General features: G+C 42.6%; 2 protein-coding genes across 3 annotated transcripts in view; both read left to right on the forward strand.

Annotated features, from left to right (window-relative positions):
- The first annotated feature begins 2,957 nt into the window (after positions 1-2,957).
- MAPRE1 (microtubule associated protein RP/EB family member 1) lies at positions 2,958-13,392 on the forward strand. The gene is made up of 7 exons (XM_067307683.1): positions 2,958-3,052; positions 3,833-3,956; positions 6,870-7,015; positions 8,231-8,435; positions 8,831-8,940; positions 9,621-9,773; positions 10,170-13,392. The coding sequence occupies exons 2-7, from the start codon at positions 3,836-3,838 to the stop codon at positions 10,224-10,226; spliced, it is 792 nt and encodes a 263-aa protein (XP_067163784.1). The 5' UTR covers positions 2,958-3,052; positions 3,833-3,835; the 3' UTR covers positions 10,227-13,392.
- Positions 13,393-14,262: 870 nt separating this feature from the next.
- LOC106490847 (BPI fold-containing family B member 3-like) overlaps positions 14,263-19,251 on the forward strand; it is a 33,536-nt gene continuing 28,547 nt past the window's right edge. The window contains exon 1 of one of the 2 annotated variants that reach the window (XM_067307813.1): positions 14,263-14,276. The gene's annotated coding sequence lies outside the window, so the exon portion shown is untranslated. Of the gene's footprint in view, positions 14,277-16,478; positions 16,542-19,251 lie in introns of those variants that run through there. The other variant, XM_067307811.1, reaches the window with a different exon arrangement.

Raw genomic sequence — 19,251 nt, forward strand, 5'->3', positions numbered from 1 at the left:
CATAAGAATGTGGAGATTCCTAGACCTGAATGTAGCTGAAACTGAACTGTGAGGTGATAGAATTACTCTTCTAGTTAGAACTAAAGAAATATTGTTTTATAAGTTTGGCTGTAGTTTACAAATATTCACTACTTCCTTTTTAAAGCATTTAAAGTTTTTCCTTACATTTAAAAATACCGCTGAGTGATTTGAAAGGTTAAACAGTACTCCAAGAGCATGCAGGATTTGGGTTCTGGTGTCCGCAAAGGAAAACGTTCTCCTGCCGTTCGTTTCCAAATGAACGTGCTGCAGGAGCGGGAAGGATAGTGCAGCGGCCAACGTTGTCTTTAAAATGCAGCCCCTCAAAACGTCAGTGACCCACCGGTAGTGCCAGTGCGTTAGTTCTGATGCAGGTTCCCTGGCAGGGAAAAGCCCAGCCCCGGTCCCAAAGCGACCTAGCTAGCAGCGTGGGGCGTCCTTGGCACGCCGTACCTATCCCAGTGCCGGGGAGATGTGTGCGTGCGGCAGGACTCCCCCTGTCAAAGCTCGGTTTTCCGTAGGGAGCGGCTGCCGTCCTGGCAGCCGCCTCCAGGAACTCTTAACTCCAATGCACCTTTCAATGCACTGAAGCAGTTCAGGATGTTCACCCGCCGTCCCTGCGTCCTCCCCTACCTCTACTCTTCACTACAAACTGTAGCCTCAAGTTGGCAGAGTACTTAGGTGCATTCTCAAAATTAAGCATTTGCAAACCACTGTTGTGCCAACTGGGTCGGTGCTCTGCCCGATCCCAGACTGCCTCGCCAGGTGTTTATGGCATGTGCCAGGAAGCGTCAGTGGGAAATGAGAGCTTCTCTCCCGGCTCCTTCTACCTCTCTTTGACAAGTAGGGACCCTCTTGCATCTCCTGCCTGGGCGGTGGAAGGTGGTGGTGTCCCCAGCAGAGAGGGAGCCTCCCATTTTCCACTCCTCCCTCTGTGGAGCTGTTTTTATGCAGTTTTCCACCCCCCACCCCCTCTTCCCACCCTCTGCTGGGGGAAGCTGCCTGCCCCCTGTCTTCTCTTGGTCTCCAAACCAAGCCGCACTCAGGAATTGGCAGGAAAGGAAACCCAGGAAAAGTTTAAAGGCTTATTTTCCTTGATCCTTCCTGGCGGTTATTCCTGAAAGTCTTCCGCTAAGGCGTTCCCAACTGACACACATTTGAGCAAGCCTTAATTTAGAAAAAGCTGGAGAGAAAGCCAAGCAGTCTCCTCGGTCCCTGCTAGCATCTGCAATTCTTTGCAGGCTGCTCAGGGACAGTAGCAAGCCATCACCACCTTTAGTCATCTTGCCCCCGTGACCTGCCCGGCTGACGCGGAGGACCAAGGGGGTCCGTTGTGCCGGTGCCGGCGGCACTTGGAAAGCGTCGGTCGTGCGTCCACTGGCTTGGGACCTGGTGGACCTCCAGCCAAACGCTGGACCCGCACCTGAATCAAAACACTAATGCCTCAGCCTGGCCCTAGTTTACCATCCCTGTTTCTTGGTCCCTGTAGCCGCAGGGAGCTGCGAGCGGGAGGCTCGGCATTCCCCGACCACGATCAGCCGTGGGGGAAGGAGCTGCCGATGGCGAGGCCTTCAGGTCCGCCGCCCTGGGAAATGACAGCGGCCCCCTCCATCTTTCTACCCCATGACAATTTTATTTCTCAAAACCAGGTTAATACATATTCTCTGCTCAATGGCATCTTCTTCACATCTTTTCCTGTCAGATCAAAAGAAAAATAGAAGAGGAAAAAAAAGGACTTTGAGAAAGTAAACAAAGATAAAAGGAATAATTGTCTTGGCATTAAGCTTATGTGATAAAAATTGTAGTAGACAAGTCTTCCTTGAAATATTTTTCCCTGTAAGAGCTGCCGTTTATTATGTGTTTATAAAAATGTTGTAAGGAGAGAGAGATTTCAGAAATGCCTTTTTAATAATTTTTAAAGGCCTGTAACTCTCCCTGGTGCTATTTTTTTAGGGTAAGGATTTTGATGTTGAAAGTTTCATGGGTTTTTATACAATCTTTTAAAAAATCAAAGGAATTTGTATTGTTGTTTTGTTAACAAATGTTTCATCTACTTTTTGTATTGGGAGCCCAGTACCAAAGTATGAAAAACTTAAAACTGTGCCTTGTCTAAAACAGTTTACTGATTTCCATATGGGAAAGAAAACGGATCCATGTCTAGAGTTTACCATTTATCACTGTCTAATTAAAAATCAGTATTTCTGTATGACTGGACATTATTTATTATTCTTGGGGGGAAAAAATGACCAAGCAGAACCGGCTCGCCAGCTGGCCTGGCCCGCGAGCCTCGCCGGGGGGTCGCCGCAGCTGCCGGGCAGGGCCGTTATCCCGGGCTGCAGCCCCGCCGCTGCAGCGAGTGTTGCGGAGGCCTAAGGGGGCTGCAGCGGGGGCACCCAGGCCCCTCCAGCGCTGTCAGCCCGGCGCAGGCCGGGAGGAAGGGGGCGGGGGCGCCTCGAGGCCCGGTGGCTCAGCCGTTTAACGGTTTTTAACGGCTACGCGGCCGCGTGGCCCGCACGCTCCCTCAAGGGAGGCACTCCCACGGGGCGGCCGCGGCCCCAGCGCCCGGTCCTAGGCCGGGGCCGGGCGGGTCTGGGGCCCGGGGCCCTGCCAGGCGCCCGGCGCGGCCGCGGTGGCCTCGCTCGCGGCCCTGCGCCCCTCGGAGGGCGCCGCGGCGGGAACCGGGCGCCTGGGGGGACCCCGGCCGAGCGGGGGCAGCGGGAGCTGAGGGGCGGGGCCTAGCTCACGGCGCGTGCGAATGGCGGGGCCGCCCCGGGGGCGGGGCCAAGAGCCGCCACCAATCCCAGGCGTGGTGGGCGGAGCCCCGCCGCGGCGACGCAGCGGCTGTCCCCGCCCCCTGGCAACGGGGCCCCCCCGCCCCCTTCGCGGGGAGCTCGTCCCCGAGCCGCCGAGCGGCGCTCGCTATAACCGCCGTGACGTAGGCGTGACGCGAGCGCGTAGCGTGCGAGTGACGTGGTCCCGGGCAGGCGGGCGGGGCCGGTTTGAACGCGGAGGAGACGGGCGCGAGCGGGGGCAGGTAACGGGCCGGGGGCGGCGGTGGGCGCAGAGCGCGGCCCGCGGCGGCGGTGGCGGGCCCAGCCCGGCCGGTCCGGCCGGGCGGCGGGGGAGCGCAGGGCGGCGGCGGCGGCGGCGGCGGCGGCGGCGGCTGGGTGGGCGGGCCGGGCCGGCGCCCGGCGGGCTGTAAGGAGCCCGGCGTGAGGCCTGCAGGGCCGGGCCGGGCCCTGCCCGGGGCGCGCCCCTCCGCGGGGCCCGGGGCCGGCGGAAGGCGGGCGGCGGGGAGGGGGCCCGGCCCGGCCCGGCCCCGCCCACCGGGGCGCGTGCGGCGGCGCTCGGCGGCCCTGCCCGCGGCAGCTGCCCGGGCTCGGCGGCGGGCGGCGGCTCCGCTTTGTGCCGCCGGGGCCGGGCGGCACCGGGAGCTCGGTGTCTCTCCCTGGAGAGACGCCGCGCTCTGCCGGGGAGCGGTTCTGCCTCGCTCGGCCGGCGTGGGTAAGGAGGGCGAATAATTTGCAGCAGCTGTGATTCCTTTCGTCGGAGTTTCTGTGAGAGTGGTGGCTTAATGTTAATTTTCTTTCGAAAAACACTAAACCATCGCCTTTACAGCTGTGATGAAGCGAGGTCTTTCCACCTGTTAGTGGTGGACAACTTCATTGTGTTTCCTGTGAATCATCTTACGCTTGCCTGTTCCGTCATGAAGGTTTAAAAGGAAGTGCCTGTAACTATGAGCTCGCCTTAGCAGAAGTGATGAACGTGCGACGTTACCACGTGTGACACTTACCCCTTTAATTCTGTCTTTCAGAAAATGGCAGTTAATGTGTATTCTACTTCAGTGACTAGTGATAACTTGAGTCGACATGACATGCTTGCGTGGATCAATGAGTCTCTGCAGCTGACGCTGACAAAGATTGAACAGTTATGCTCAGGTAAGAGGACTGATGGCAAAAAGAATTCTAAATTTGATTTGCACTATCTCTTTATAGAGATAAAACTGTGCTGTGTAAACCGTCTATGCTGACCCTCTATAGCAATGTTGTTGGCTAAACTGGTGTTAACAGATTCGCTGTCAAGTTAATCTAGCATTTTGTGTTATGATTTGCTTGTGATTTGAGTTTTATTTAAATTATTTTTAGCAATCTAAGCATAATGGAAAGGTGTAGTCTTCTTCTGACACACTGCAGTATAAAAGGAATTAGAAGGAATGGAGGTTGATGTGACAGATTCTTACAGGAGAGTGTTTTTCAAGGGAAATTAAGTACTTAGTTGTGATGGTAGTGTGCAAATCTTCTAAGTGTAGTAACTAGCATAAACAGTCTTATGGAGGAGAGGAGAACACCTGGGAGATTTGGAAGGTGCTTAAAGATTCAGATGGGGCAGAAGGAGAGATATGAGGAAGACACTGTTAACTCTCTTGGGCTCACCTTCAGGACTTCACAACTCCTGATGATAAAGGAGCATCTCCATCTATGTCACTCCAAGTCACTTTGGCTTGAGTTGACTTTAGCAAGACTGAATCTTGGATAGACTTGTAAGCAGAAAAGAAGTGATTAAGGTACAGAAATAAAATCATGTGTCAGTCAGAGAGGAGTGTACACATAGGGGAGGAGGGTTGTCAAAATGAAGGAAAAATAATAGTGTGTGGAGTACGAGCTGAAAAGGAAACCAAGGCTCAGAACATGGCTTGTTTAAAGATGATTATTTGGATAACTGCAGCAGAAATACAAGGGGATTTGGTGAAAAGTGGAAGTTCAACTCATATGGTGAACTTGACATAAGATGTTGCTCACACAATGGGAGATATGAAAGCTGCAGACAGAATAAAAGGGGGAAGAAGTAAAAAATAAATTTGGAACTGTCGGTACAGCCTGTGGCTGAGTCCATGGAAGAAACATTCACAAGGGTAACAGAAGTTGGGAACTTAGAATAGTACTTGTAATATTCTGACAAGTACTGGAACAGCTTTTTGTCTAGTGAAATGACAGAGAAAGTCGGCAAGGATGAAGGAACTAAAGATCTAGAATCATAGAATTAAGAGAAATGATAAGCATTATCCTCTTTCAGATAGGCAGGTTTAAAATAAGAACAATTGCTTAGAGTTGATGCAAGTCTCAAATGCTGTGGGGCTCTGCCCCTGAGAAGTGAGGACATTAATAGTGACTGCGCAGAATCTCAGCTAACCTGTTTTCAGCAGAAGGCTGAGAGCTTATGATGTGGTATGTTCTGAATAATGTCCCTTTTCTGTGTCTGCAAAAATACTCTGTGCCTCTGCATGGATGGAAGTGGCTTTCACTTACACTCATAGTCATTTGAAAGCAAGTCTCCAGACTTTCTTTGCTCCCTTTGGTAAGGGGAGTAGCAGCAATTCAGTGCTGCGTAAATATATGAAAGAAGGCCTTTGGCTTATGCTGCTGCTCTTTAAATCATGCTTCTCTCTGATTGCCAGATAGTTAGCAAAACACTGCTCTCTGGAAGGCATCTGTTTTTGAGCTGGCTGTTGGAGTCCTTCAGTAAGTGAACTGAAAGACAGCGCAGATCAAAACCAAGGTATTTTTTTCTTCGCACCTGTAGCGAAGCAGAAATTTTCTGTTTATCACAGGTAAATATCAGGAGTCCCAAACAGCCTGCAAATGTCTTGATAGAAAGTGGACAGTATAGGACTTTCCATTACCTGGGATTGACATGAATAGACTTGCTTAGGCCTATATCGTAATGTATTAATTCTTGACTTTTAGATTGCTCACAAAAGCTTGTTGTGTAGCTGTCTGATGTTTTAGGTTCAGGCTCCTATTATTCTCTGCGTGCACTTAATTTTTTGGTATTTGTGGGGAGGAATGGTTCTCAGAGTGTTGCACTTGTATTTTCAATGGCATACGATTACATGTTATCACTGCAAGCACCCATATAGTTTTAAAAATGTCTTTTTAATGGAGTATGTATGTTCTACAAAAGCTAATTTTCTCTTTTGGGAGACAGTTGTTTGCTTTTTATGGGTTAACTGAGTCCTTCTTTTGTTCTAATTGTAGTGAGAGCTGAATTGATGTATACAAAGAATTTAAAATGGATAGGAAGAAATACTAGCTTATTTGAGTTTTTTTGATTAAGACTTGGTTTAAATATAACGCAGCTTAATTTGGCTTCTTAACTTTGAGGGCATCTTGAATTGTGGATAGGCTCAGTCTGTATTAAGTAAATCTTAATTTTATTAATTATTAAATATAATTATTTAAAATAACTGTTCTGGTTTAGATCTATTAATATTCATAATACTAGATTATATCTCTCTTAGAAGCACATAATGTCTGGGATCTGTACTGATATCCATGAAGGAATGAAATCCAAATTACATGTTGGTTTTGTTTCTTGGACTTTCGGAGACAGTATTGCTGTTGCTCGTAGGGGCTCAAGTCATGAGACCAAAAGTTTGATCCTGTAATCAGCTGAAGGTTATTTAAGGCCATACTGCACCAAAACAGAAGATTAAAGGCTCCTGATACCTTGCTTTTGTTTCCTTTAAGGGATCATGTAGCTGAGGAGTGAGTCAGGTCAGTTTGCTGATCTGACTGAAAAGTAACTTTTGTGGGCTTAGTGAGCTGACTTGATTCATCCTAGGACCTGTATTCTTTAGAGCTGAAGCTGGAAAGGCAGAGAGAATGTGTGGCTGGGGACAATGACAGAGAAGGAACAGATTTTTTTGGTAGCAGCTTGCAGTTAAGCAGGCTTCTGAACAGCAGGGTAGTAAGCTGAACCTCCATTTCCTATTGTAGTAAATGGTGTGTCAAAAGAACTTGCTTATGTTTTCACTTCAAATAAGATGGCACATGAACTTTTTCTTTTGGCAGGTGCTGCCTACTGTCAGTTCATGGACATGCTCTTCCCGGGTTCTGTAGCACTCAAGAAAGTGAAGTTTCAAGCAAAGTTGGAGCATGAGTACATTCAAAACTTCAAGATTCTACAAGCAGGTTTTAAACGAATGGGTGTTGACAAAGTAAGCTGGGTTATAACTGATTCTCCTTGCTCTTAACATCAAAGTAGATGGAATGTGTTATCAGCACTTCCATCTCCAGACCTGAATAAATCTTGGAGCACAGCTTGCTTCTGGTTTGCATTAGGGTTCTTGCTCTTGTTGACTTGGGACAATATCTACTTTACTCCAGCCAAGGTTAGGCTTCCAGCTGTTAATGATATGATTAATTTTTCCATTTAAATTCTATATAAGATACAAATTAATGCAGAAAATCTGAGATAAATTGTACTTAAGCCTCCTGTTTGAACCAACTTTGTACCAGGTATGATCCCATAACCTGTTGGTATGGTAGTCTTAATGACTTCAAGTTCCTCTTTACAAGCTTATTTAATTTTAAGATGATGAAAATGAGATCTTAGATCTGAGAAATGAGAAAATACTTGTTCAGATTAAATAATTATATTCACGGAAGGGTGATTTATCTAGGTAATAGTTACTGACAGCATATTTGATCAACACTAAGCAGTTTGGTGTTAAAACTTGGTTCTTTATTTATTGGAAGGTACCTCATTCTGTGGTTGCTAATAGCTTCAGCACACATTTAATCAGGCTTCTACTTAGGGAAAGTACAGCCTGACTCGTGCAATATGTCCAGAGCTGGGCAGCCATGCTTTTAAATGTTAAATGACTATATAAGGGTAATGACTCTTTGCCCCTGCCAAACCTGATAGACTCTCAGCTGGTGGCCTACAGACAGGAAGTCACAATTTGCTGCATCCTTTTAATAATCTTATTTTTCAGCATCTCTGGAATTAAGAGTATAATTGGAGTCTATGAAAAAGGCAGTGTTTAAATTTTGCAACAGTTCTTTATGTTAGTAGTCTGTAAAAATTGGTCAGCAATTCAGATTTATGAAAACTAGTGCTGGATGAGCTGGCTTCAAAAGTGCAGGAAGAAGTTTGGTGTTGAAACTTGGTGCAGCAGAAGCCTTACTGCAAAACTGCTTAAAATTAGTTGGACACTCACAGTGAAACCATGACGTGTGGTTTTTTTTTTTTTTTTAATTCCAATTATTAGGAAAATCTTACTATTTAAGAGGCACTTATGTTTAAGGAAGATTTTCTTTAGAATAGAAGAACTGCATTTGTGTATCTCCTGAGTGCACTCTTATTAAAACTTGTTATACGTAAAGGTAAAGATTCTTTACTGTTAATACAAGTTTTTACCTTTTTTCAGATAATTCCTGTGGACAAACTAGTGAAAGGAAAATTTCAGGACAACTTTGAATTTGTTCAGTGGTTCAAAAAATTTTTTGATGCAAACTATGATGGGAAGGAGTATGATCCTGTTGCTGCTCGACAAGGCCAAGAGACAGTAGCACCAAACCTCGTTGCTCCAGTTGTGAACAAACCCAAGAAAGCTCTCGGCTCTGGCAGTGCAGGTAGAGTAAATATTTAAAGGTTATCTAGATCATAAAAAAACTTCAGGAAAGCAAGACTGAGTGCCTGTTTAAATTCAGCGCATCAAATTATAGTATTTTGCAGCTTATTTCAGAGATGCTAGTCTTAAACATTGACTCAAACAGTAGTACCCAGTTATCTGGGAGTTACAGAAAGGATAATTTTCTCTAAAAGAAAAGATAGCAATAATTGGTGCCAACACATGTTGAAGAATACAGCCATGTTGCATGGAGTCAGGGAGAAGGAACACTTTGTATAGAGAAATTTAAAGACAGGTTCCTATGTGTCTAAATGTGTCTGGAAGGGTGAGGGTACCTTTAGAAGAGGAAAAAATATATATATTCTGAGGGGAGCTAATTCTGATTTAATCTTACAGCCCCACAGAGGCCCATTGTTACACAGAGAACTTCAGCAACTCCAAAAGGTGGTACTGGAATGGTCAAAAAGGCTCCAGGAGATGATGAATCAGCAGGATTGATTGAGCAGGTGTGTTGATCAAAATGGCCCTGTGTACTGATCTATGTGTTATGGATTTCTGTGTGGGGTGGTTTTATTTATTTATTTAATTATGTATAGAGCTGAATGACTTGGACAGGGAGATACAAGAAAGAGATCGTAATGTAGCAAGCTCCTTTGAAGTCACTTAATCTGAAACCTTTATTATAGTGGTCTCACTCTCCTGATAGGAGCGAAACTTCTTATGCAGTACACTAGTACCCAGACATTTACATCTAGTATGTGCCATATCCCACATAGCATTGTTTTTAAGTATTTCCACAGCTGTGTTGCAGATATCACAGCATTCCAACTGAGCTATGAGCAGCTGCTACTTCACTGCAATACTGAATGCAGTGCAACTAAAACTCCCTTTGGCATGAGAGTTGACTTGAAAGAATGTGTTAGCAATGAAAACTGCAAGCAGTTGGCTTTTTACCTGTGTTGTTAGAATTTCCAAAGGATATTGCGTGTTTTGGGCTGAATGTTTTTCTGTAGAAGTAACATTATGATTTGTGAAATAGTACCCCCCTCCCCCCAAGTTTTGGTTATTTCTAAAGTGCTTTGCATATGAATACCCTCCTGATAACTTTGGGAATCTCACCATTTGAATAAACCACTACCTTATTTTCTTCTTGGTGGAGAAATTACTGTTGATATTTTTTGGGCAGATCAATGTATTGAAACTTACTGTTGAAGATTTGGAGAAGGAGAGAGACTTCTACTTTGGCAAACTGAGAAACATTGAATTGATCTGCCAGGAGAATGAAGGGGAGAATGATCCAGTGTTGCAGCGGATTGTGGAAATTCTTTATGCCACAGATGTAAGTAATCTTGCAGAAATTGGATTACTCTCTCTTTTTTTTTTTCTTCCCATAACTGGAAGTTGGGCTGTTTTCTAGTGTTCCCTCCATTTTTACTTGTGTTTTTTCCTTTAGGTTTATGGCCTAGCTTTTTCCTGTAATAAAGGAACAGATAACATAATTCTATTCAGACAGCAAACAAGCTTAGGCTTACATGAAGAGTATGTAACAAATGGATCAAAGATGAGAAAATAATTTGTCTGGTAGTATATACTAACACTGTAAATAACTTGATGGTATTTCCTTTCCGCTATCCTAAGTGAAAAGTAAAAGGAAGGGTGCATATATCTTAAAAGTAGCCAGGAACTGGTTTGAGATCAGTTTTTCATTAAAGCCCTTGTTTTATCCCCTCTTCAGGAAGGCTTTGTGATACCTGACGAAGGAGCACCGCAGGAGGAACAAGAAGAGTATTAACAGACCACATACTGTACCAGCAGAGCAGCAACATCAGAATTCTTTGCCCCAGATCATGTGCTTAACTGTAAAATACTCCACTTTATTCTTAGAGGACTCACTGGTTTCTTTTCATAAGCAAAAAGTACCTCTTCTTAAAGTGCACTTTGCAGAAGTTTCACTCTTTTTACAGTGGGTTTGAGTTAGGAGCTCTTTCTCACTTTGTAGCAGAGCAGTATTCACATCTAGTTGGTATATTTAGGGAGCAAGAGGCTGAATATTTGGAACTTGTTGCAGAATGGTTTGCTGGTAAAACACTGGTTTGTGGAAAGACTCTTTTTGTATCTAAGATGGTGTGTAGTAGAGAAATTAAAGACTCTGACTCACAGAAAGATTGAGTTAATGTGAAATTGCAGCAGAGAAATTATAATTAAATGCCTTAAGAGTATTTAAAATATGCTTCCATATGCCAAATTGAAGTAATGTGACAGGAGATTTTATGTGCTTCATACTGGGGTAGACACTTGTTTGACTCCATACACTGCTGTTTGAGAGGCCTTGCATGGCAGTCTTACTTTGTCAGCAAGTGCTCAAAAGGGGCTATTAAATCAAAACTCCATTCCTATGTAAAGCTGCTTACTAAGTGATTAGTTCTCGTTGCAATAGGCCTTACTGTTGCCTGTCACAAGATTAGAGGGAGTATGAACAGCTGAGACACATAAATTACCTTGAAGAGCGCTAAAGCCTTTTTCTGTGGCATTGTGGCTAATGACTTTGCCAAAATGTACTGTGTTTTCTGTAAACAAAAAACAAAAAAGGGCATCTAGTCTTATTGCCTAAAAGTAATTTTTCTTCCTGGCTCTTGTCCTGTTTCTGTTTATTTTTGTTGGTATACCTTCTGGTCTCCCACTGGTTCTTTTCTCTTCCCCATTCCAAGGAGTGCTGGTCAAATCAAATGGTTATAACAGGATTTGCACTGTGCAACTATCTTAGAATGAAAGTGAATTGAGCACATGAGGATGAACTTTGTCTTTTTTTTTTTTTTTTTTTTTTTAAACCAGGGTGTATCTAATAATACTTGCCAGTTCAGTAATCTTCTGGGGTCAAACTAAAAAGGTGCTGGCTAACAGAGCTAATGTTATTGCAGAAAATACAGTACTGAGACTAACTTAAATATTAATATTTAAAGTACTTTCTTTAACTGTCTTTTTTTTTTTCTTGCTATCATGCCCCTCATTACTTTTGTGTTTGACAAGATCCTGCAAGACTTCTGATTCCCCTTTCACTACTGAGATTGATCAGTCCTGTTGTGCTTGTATTCATTTGTTTCTGGTGGTAGCTTGTCCTAAAATGTGTGTAGGAGAGCATTTTATGGTAATTGTTGTGTAGTGCATGAATCTTTGTGAAATTCAGAGAAAAACCCAAATTCAGTGAATGCCAAAAAATGCAAGTATCTAGCCATTGTTTAAAATTGCAGTGGTGCTATTTCTCTTGTGGCCTTTTAGACTTTTGTTGCCCTGAAACTCCATTTTACTGAGAAACCATATTTGACTTGGATTTTTTCTTGACAGGGTTTTTCTATTTTAAGCAGTTTCTAAATAAAGTTCTGTATTTCAAGAGTGTCATGTCTACTGGAGTCTCTTGTACTTTCAGATATGATCAGGCAAATCACAATAGTTTCATTCTGAAGCTTGCAGGACCTGGAATATCGGCTTTCATTCTCCAGTCCTAGTTACATTCTTTGCTAACTGGAGTAGCAGTAATGTTGAAACTTTCTTTGGAGTAGGCTGGGGAAAACATCACTTTTCATTCTTTCCCAAGCAGATGAAATGTGACTGTATTGTTGGCTTCTTCCTTCTAAAGGTGTAAGAATGGGGTTGGATAATAGGAACACTGTCACATGACTAAGTGGTGAAATGGCTGAAACAGTGGTTATAAACAGATGTTAATTGTGGCATCTGTCACCAGTCTGAGCAGATTGACTCTTAACTTAGTTTTGTTTCAGTTGGAGTATGTTTTGTAGATGAGCTTAAATGTTATTTTTACAGATGTGTACACTGACTGGCTTCTTCAGAGAAGTGCTTGCGTGATGTGTCTAACTTTGAAATTGGAAGCATTCCCCAAAAGGTTTATCTATCATGATGGAGAACCCTAAGTGTTCTACAGATGCTTTATTCTAAAGAATAGGCATTGCTGGCAGTGCCTTCTGATATTGCAATATTGGTGTTGGACTACAGAAGCACAGTCGCTTCTGTACGAGGTTTTTTTCAAAAAACAAGTTTTTTTGATGCACATAAAATCTTCTTTACCATTACTTGTTCGCTTTGAGATCAAAAGCATACTATTTTCAACTCCATTCTTCCACCAACTCGAAGCAAAAGATGGCAATAATGTGTGACTTAAGATGACTTCTTGGGTGTTTCAGTACTCTTGATGGTTCAGTTGCACATTGGAACATGGTTTCTTCAAGTCCCCCCACCCTCAAGATTGCATGTGTGAAACTGTGAAGTACCCAGATAACCAGATGGGTCAATTTTTGTTCTCTGCTACTAGAAGCAAGCAAATACGCTTTAATGCTAAGAGAATGATGAGTCAGAAATAGTGCTGGTGCTCTCCTTGACCATGTGAGACTGTTCAATGTGTGGACCTACTGGATGTGCATTATAAAACTAAATTGAAGTGGCGGTCTTGTAAGTCAAATGCTGCTAAGATTTCCAATTGCTTACATGCCTTCTGTATCACCAAGATGAGTTATAAATAGAATGGGCAAACTTATATGGTCAACTTACCTGTCTATGTTATAGATACCTTGGCATAATCTTTTTTTAATGTCTTTTTTGAAAGCAAGCAACCACAACAAATCCAACTCAAACCCATAAACTTAACATAGCTACTCTGTTACACTGGTACAGTATATGCTGTTAAATATTAAATGCTCACCTGCTGGAACAATTCAGATAGCATCCAACCTTTCTTAGGCTCTTAGTTTTATCAGATATTTGAAAAGTGAACAGAATGGAAGAACCAAAAGCTCACCTCTCCTTTCTGTACCGACATGTCTGTCTTACAGGTGGGCTTGTGGATGTTTTTTTTAACTTTTATTGTTCAATCTTTTCAAAATTCCTGGTTTGCAATGACAATTCTTACTGTAACTGTTAAAAGCCTTCAAATAAAGGCCAATAAGTTACTCACTGTTGTATCATATCACTATTTAATGTGACTACTTAAGCACTTGGTGATCTTGTAGACAAATGTCTGTCCTCAAGAACAAGTGTGTCCTTGAGGTGTGTGTTTGCTTCCCTCCCTGCCCCTTCCCTTTTTTCTTCTTTGACAACATCCTCCTATGGGTAAGGCTGGGATCTACTTCTCACAAGGGGAAGATTTTTAGCAAGTCAGTGTGAAAACCTAATGAGGTTTTCGGGCTGTATTGGTGACAGACTATTCTCAATTTGTATAGTAGTGCAAGTAATACAGGGAATGATAATATAGACCTAACAGGGTTAATGGGATAACTTGCGTGCCTAGAACTTTAATTCAAGGGTAGTAGCTTTTTGGCAAAGCACAGGCTGAGATGAAAAAAGGATAATGTTGCTTCATGTATGAGCCTTAGGTCAAGTATATCCCTTTCAGAGTTGGGGGAATGTAAAACTGTATAAAGGGACTTAAGGTGGAAAAATAATATGAGTGCTCTGGCAAAATTCCAGCATAGTAGATCAGCAGATCAGTGGGGTTTGGTGGTTGGAATCTTGTGAACAACTGGAAAAATCTACCAAACTACAGGACTTTATTATTACAGGGGATGCAAGCTACCCAGGTACCTGAGGAAAAAAAGTGCAGCAGGGAACCTGTGGATTGTTAGCAAGAGAGCTGAAGAGTTTACTGATCTTCTGATGCAGAGAACAGAGAAAGCAACAAGACAAGGATGTTGCAGTTCCAGTTCTGGTTAACTGGAATATGAAACAGCAAGCAGCTTGGATGAGAGTATGGAATACTGAAGCTGATGATCCTTAGGACAGAGGGAACAAAAATACAAACCATGGTTTTGCAGAAGGGAGGCCTCAAACTCAGTTGGTAAGTAAGATCTGGGATGAGATTTTGGAATTGTGACTGTCAGTTCCTTGCAGAAATTGATACTAAGCCCATTAACTATCCAAATATGGAGGAAGGAAGTGTGTTAAACAAATGTGACTGAAGAACACAAAGGGTATATAGAGAATAAGAAATTAGAGAAGGTCGCAGTCATAAAGGAACAGGATAAATGCAAAGGGACAAATTCAAGCATGGTATGAAATACTTGACAAATAAAACTTGAAAGAAACCTGATGTGAGAACATTTTTAAAGAAAGGAAGCAAAAGTGCAATATTCTATTCTTAAAGAGGAATAATCAGTGCACAAGTACAGCACAGTGAATATGTGATTACATAGCAGTTCTGCAGAAAAGTTAGAGTTTTAATACAGGCAATGTGCATCTAAGGTGAAAAACAAATGGGTTATCTTTTTTGGGTAATACCTGTTAAACTGAAGGATCAGACTGTCTGGAAGAAACAGCATTTTTGCTGAAGCTATGCATTCTTATACTATCGTTAAGACAGAAATCTGTATCTTCCAAGGAAGTGTTTTTTTTTTTTTTTTTTTTTCCTTAATAGAGCAGGAACAAGTTAAACTTGGTCCTTGAAATTTCCGAAGACCAAAAGAAAAGTCTAGAGAGGGCAATTCCAACCTTATATCATAAGGGAAGAATAACTGACAAACTTTTTTCCTTCCCCTTTTTCTCCCCTCCTTGGAGGGCATCCTTCAAAGCTCTGTAGAGACAAAGGCCGCTTTTTTTAAAACTAACTCTTTTCCCTTACTCACTAAGGCTTGCTAGCTTTTCAATAGTGGCCTTACATACACACACACACACACACTTTTATTTTGTGTGTGTGTGTGTATGTGTATAAAAATAAAAATTGTGGCTGACCTCTCGGAACTGTAGAAAACAGGAACTGGTGTAAGTTTCTGTTTTTAAGTCTGAGAGAGATGTTTTGCAGACATCTTCCTCTTGAAAGTAATTTTGTAAAATGGTTGTCTGTCAATCTTCTGATAGCGCTCTGGCTCTGGTTTTGTCCCCAGGGAATACATAAGAATGAATGGACATTTGGGAGGCTTTAAGTCTCATGAGACTGCATGGATATAAATATCCTCTTATTCAAAGCTCTGCAGATTGATATTTATGAAGGAATAAACAAATGAGGCTAAAATGGGGGGGGGGACAGTGGAGATGGGTCCATTTTCAAAACCTGAATACAAAGCCATATTTCATCTTGGCATTTCTCTCAGAGGGGTTTGAGAAAAAGGCAGAAAATGGACTGAGAGTTCTGTGATAGTGGCCGTGAGGACTGGAGTGAGACTCCACAGCAGCCTTGCACAGAGACAGAGTAGGGCGAAGAGCTGGAGCAGGAACCCTGGGAGCTGTTTCCCTGGGACCTCAGGAGCAGTGGGGATGTGTTCTCAGAGGACCTCTTGTGTCCAACTATCATTACATGGAAAAGTGCTTTTACAGAACAGCTGAAGAGCAACTCCTTTATCCATCAGGACCCTCTGGGGCAGGATTAATAAAATCCTTGATAAATTGGTCAAGAGGATGACGGGAAGGAGGAGTCTCCCTTGAAGTCCTTTAGTTGTTCAGAATCTGTGGAATAGTGATCTAACAGACCTCACTCATGACTTCATGTTCAGGTCCCCAGCGGATACACAAGGGAAGCGGGAACAGAAGAAACGTGTGTTGCTGCAGTGGTGAGTAGCCCCACAAGAGTCCCATGGTCTTCCAGAAGCAACAGCTGTTTTACTCTGGCATGGTTAGTGCTGAAAGAGGGGACGCAAGGAGAGCGCGTCAGCTGGGGGAAGCTAGCTCCCTCCTTTTTCAGAGAAGGCTCTCTTTTTCTGAATCTGCCTAGAAATCCCAATCAGAGAAGATCCTTATTAGGTATTTGGATGGATGTCATAGTGCTTAGGAGCTTTCAGTTTCCCCATATCTAATAGGGGAATGAAAGATCACTTTCATTCTTACTGCAGTTTTATTATGTTTTGTTCAAGTCACGTGGGCCTGGGAGGTTAAGTGTGCGGGTGATTAGCATGTGTTGGGCTCTGTACTGCCGTGGCTACCCTGATAGTATTATCTCCACTGGCTAATCTTAAGCTAGTTTGGGTGTGAGCTGTGGTCACGGCATTGTCATGGCAGCATGTTCATAGGGCTATTTCTGTTTGTTTGAACTTTCAGGGTAGACCTGGTCTGCTTTTGTTTAGCGATCTTTGTCTTCAAAAACAGCGTGAGGTAAATGAATGCCATGATGTAGGTGAGTAGAGTGCAAAAGTCTGCATTCTTTAGCTCTGTTGAAACACAGTTTGGATGGGATCAATGAAACAACTACAATGGGTCACTTTTTCAAAAAAAAAAAAAAACAAAAAACAACCCAACAACAACAACCCCCCCCCCACCAAAACTCTTACATTGCTTTAGGTTTTTTTGTGGGAGAATCAGTAGTTACAAGCTTACGTTAATATACTGAAATCAGTAGATATTGTGCACCCTGGCAGCCAAATCTCCAGGAGGGGGGATGCTCTCGCAGCTGTTGCAGATGGGAGGGAAAAAAGCTTTCTCCTGTACATGAAGCTTACTGCAATGCTCTTTGATCAGAATTATTTTGTGCCCGATTATCCCTGCTTTCGAGGCTGTGCCCAGAGCAGGACACATCCATGTTTACATAAAGCTTCTGCAGGGAAGATCTTGTTTTCAGCACTGAGCAAGGGCTCTGCTAGTTTCACCCTGTTGCTCTCTGGGCAAACGAGCCCCGAGATGCCCCTGAACTTCAGCCGCTCCAGAGAGGCGGCTACGGCAGCTCCATCCACCGGCATTTGATGCCCTCTCTAGCCAGGTAACTTTCTGGCAGCTGCACCACAGCTATAAATTGAAACTTGTACTGCTAAAGATGTGTTGGAATTTGTTATAAAGCCTTGTCAAAATAGAGTTTTAATGTTTGCATTATCATAAGTTTCCTTCAGATAGTTCTGCTGTCACAGGGCTATTATCTTTAAAGTCTGCTTACCCTAGTAAGAGATTTTGGCACAGTTACCTTGGATTGTAAAGCTTTTGTAACAGAGACTATTTCTTATAGCTGTAGATAGTTTGTCAGAAATAGTAACCTTTTAAGAGTGTTTCCAGTATATCTGCTGTCCTGCAACTCTTCTTCCCTTTCTGCAAGACATAATTATGAGATTCTGAGTGTCGTAAAAAGTCTGATCTGTTTTCGAATCCTACTATTTTTCAGCCTACGAGGTTTTCAGACAGAGGTCAAAGGCTGTTTTCTGTAGATGTCTCCCATGCCTGATAAGTAGAAGATAGGATTAATCCTAAGTGCTTACAGAAATTGGCGAAAATATTCCAGGAAGCGAACACAGGCAAGGCTGGAGGTGGTGATGCAGCTCTGTTCCAGAGCATTTCAGTATTTAATGGCTTTTCTTTTTGTTATCCTAATGTTTGGTAACTCCTCTTTATTCGTAACAATTGTGAAAGTGGATAGCACAGATGTATGTTTTGTTATCTTAATTCTATAATATGAAGCCAGAATGCAAGTTTTAAGTCAAAAGAACAAAATTGACAGCCTCTAGATTTTGTTTTTTGGAAGGTGATTCACGTTAAAGTCACCTATGAAGATAATGGTGTTGCAGGTACAGTATAGCATTCCAGCATCTTTCTGCTGCAGACGTTAATTCTCATTCTTCCCCCAACCCAGACTGGTTATTGTGGTATTATCACCTCAGTTTTACAGATGGAGAAACTTGGCTCAGGGAGGCTGTGATTAATCTTACATCATACAGGAGTTTAGTAGTGGATGTAGACATAAATCTCAACTTTCCAGTTTCCCCGTCATACACTTTTTTGATACGTATCCTAATGTTCACCTGCTATGACGGTTAGGCTTTCTTCCCATGTCTTTGTGCTTCTAGGTATCCTTTGACATGGGCTGATCTGAACTGGGTTGCCAGACATATCCATTAAGATGTATTTGCTGTAACTGCACAGTTTTTTCATATGATTTAGGATCTGTCTTTGAATTTTGATTCACATAGACTGGTAGCAGTATCATTTCTGAGATTTATATATACAGTTGCTTTAAAGTGGATGTTCCTGAGGAGATACTGTGTTAGATTCACTGGGAATATTTAACATAGACTACACAACAAAGTGGCTGGGTAACATTGCTCAAAATGTTTGATGAAAATGGAGCTTCCCCCTGCCTATTAATTTATGATATGGTCTTTATGAAAAATCTAACTTCATTTCTTCCTTCAAACTTTCAATATTTAAAGGCAATAACATTCCAGGTAGATATTTCTAATACTAAGGCAAGGCAGTAGCTGCAACCTGTTATTCCATTTTTGGTAAATTTAGAAAAACTTAGGTTAGTAGGTGGTATTCACAAGACAATTTTAACACTTAGAAGTTACATAGTGGTTTGTTTTGTGTGCAAAATTATTGCAGATACACATGCAAATTGGAAAATGGCATGTAGAAACGGCCAGTTTTAAAATAACCGCATACCATACCTCTCTGGGTGCATAATGACAAGAAACTATGTGCAGAGTTTAGACTTCAAATAAATGCATTTGCTGATGTGGAAACTGTAGAAATCTGCCACAGGGTTCTTTCTGGGGTCGCCTTTGATACAATAATATTATGACATGCTGCCTTCATGATCTCTTTTCTCAGTAATGAATTATCTGGTTGAGTATAGCTCTCAGTTTATAATCCTTGTTTTCACAAGTTTGGATATGAATAAGTTCTGCATGTCAATGGAAGAAATAATAGCGAAAACTAACGATAAAGACATTGGTGACATGTTCATGAAGACTGACACTGATTGTGATGGCTTTACAGCCTGGGTAATGGTGCTGTCCTCTGTGATGAAAGATGAGGGCTAAGGAATAGTAGTTGCAAAAGTAGTTTCCTGATTTATTTTAAACACAAAAATCAAACATCATTCATTACTGACAGTAGGGTAGTGT

This window comes from Apteryx mantelli, chromosome 18, assembly GCF_036417845.1.
Source record: "Apteryx mantelli isolate bAptMan1 chromosome 18, bAptMan1.hap1, whole genome shotgun sequence".
NCBI lineage: Eukaryota > Metazoa > Chordata > Aves > Apterygiformes > Apterygidae > Apteryx > Apteryx mantelli.

What these genes read in the sequence shown, in the direction of transcription:
- MAPRE1 (XM_067307683.1), top strand. Translation starts at nt 3,836, where the DNA reads ATGGCAGTTAATGTGTATTCTACTTCAGTGACTAGTGATAACTTGAGT. An exon ending in GATTGAACAGTTATGCTCAG is followed by an intron (nt 3,957 to 6,869) that starts GTAAGAGGACTG and finishes TTCTTTTGGCAG; the next exon opens with GTGCTGCCTACTGTCAGTTC. An exon ending in TCTCGGCTCTGGCAGTGCAG is followed by an intron (nt 8,436 to 8,830) that starts GTAGAGTAAATA and finishes TTAATCTTACAG; the next exon opens with CCCCACAGAGGCCCATTGTT.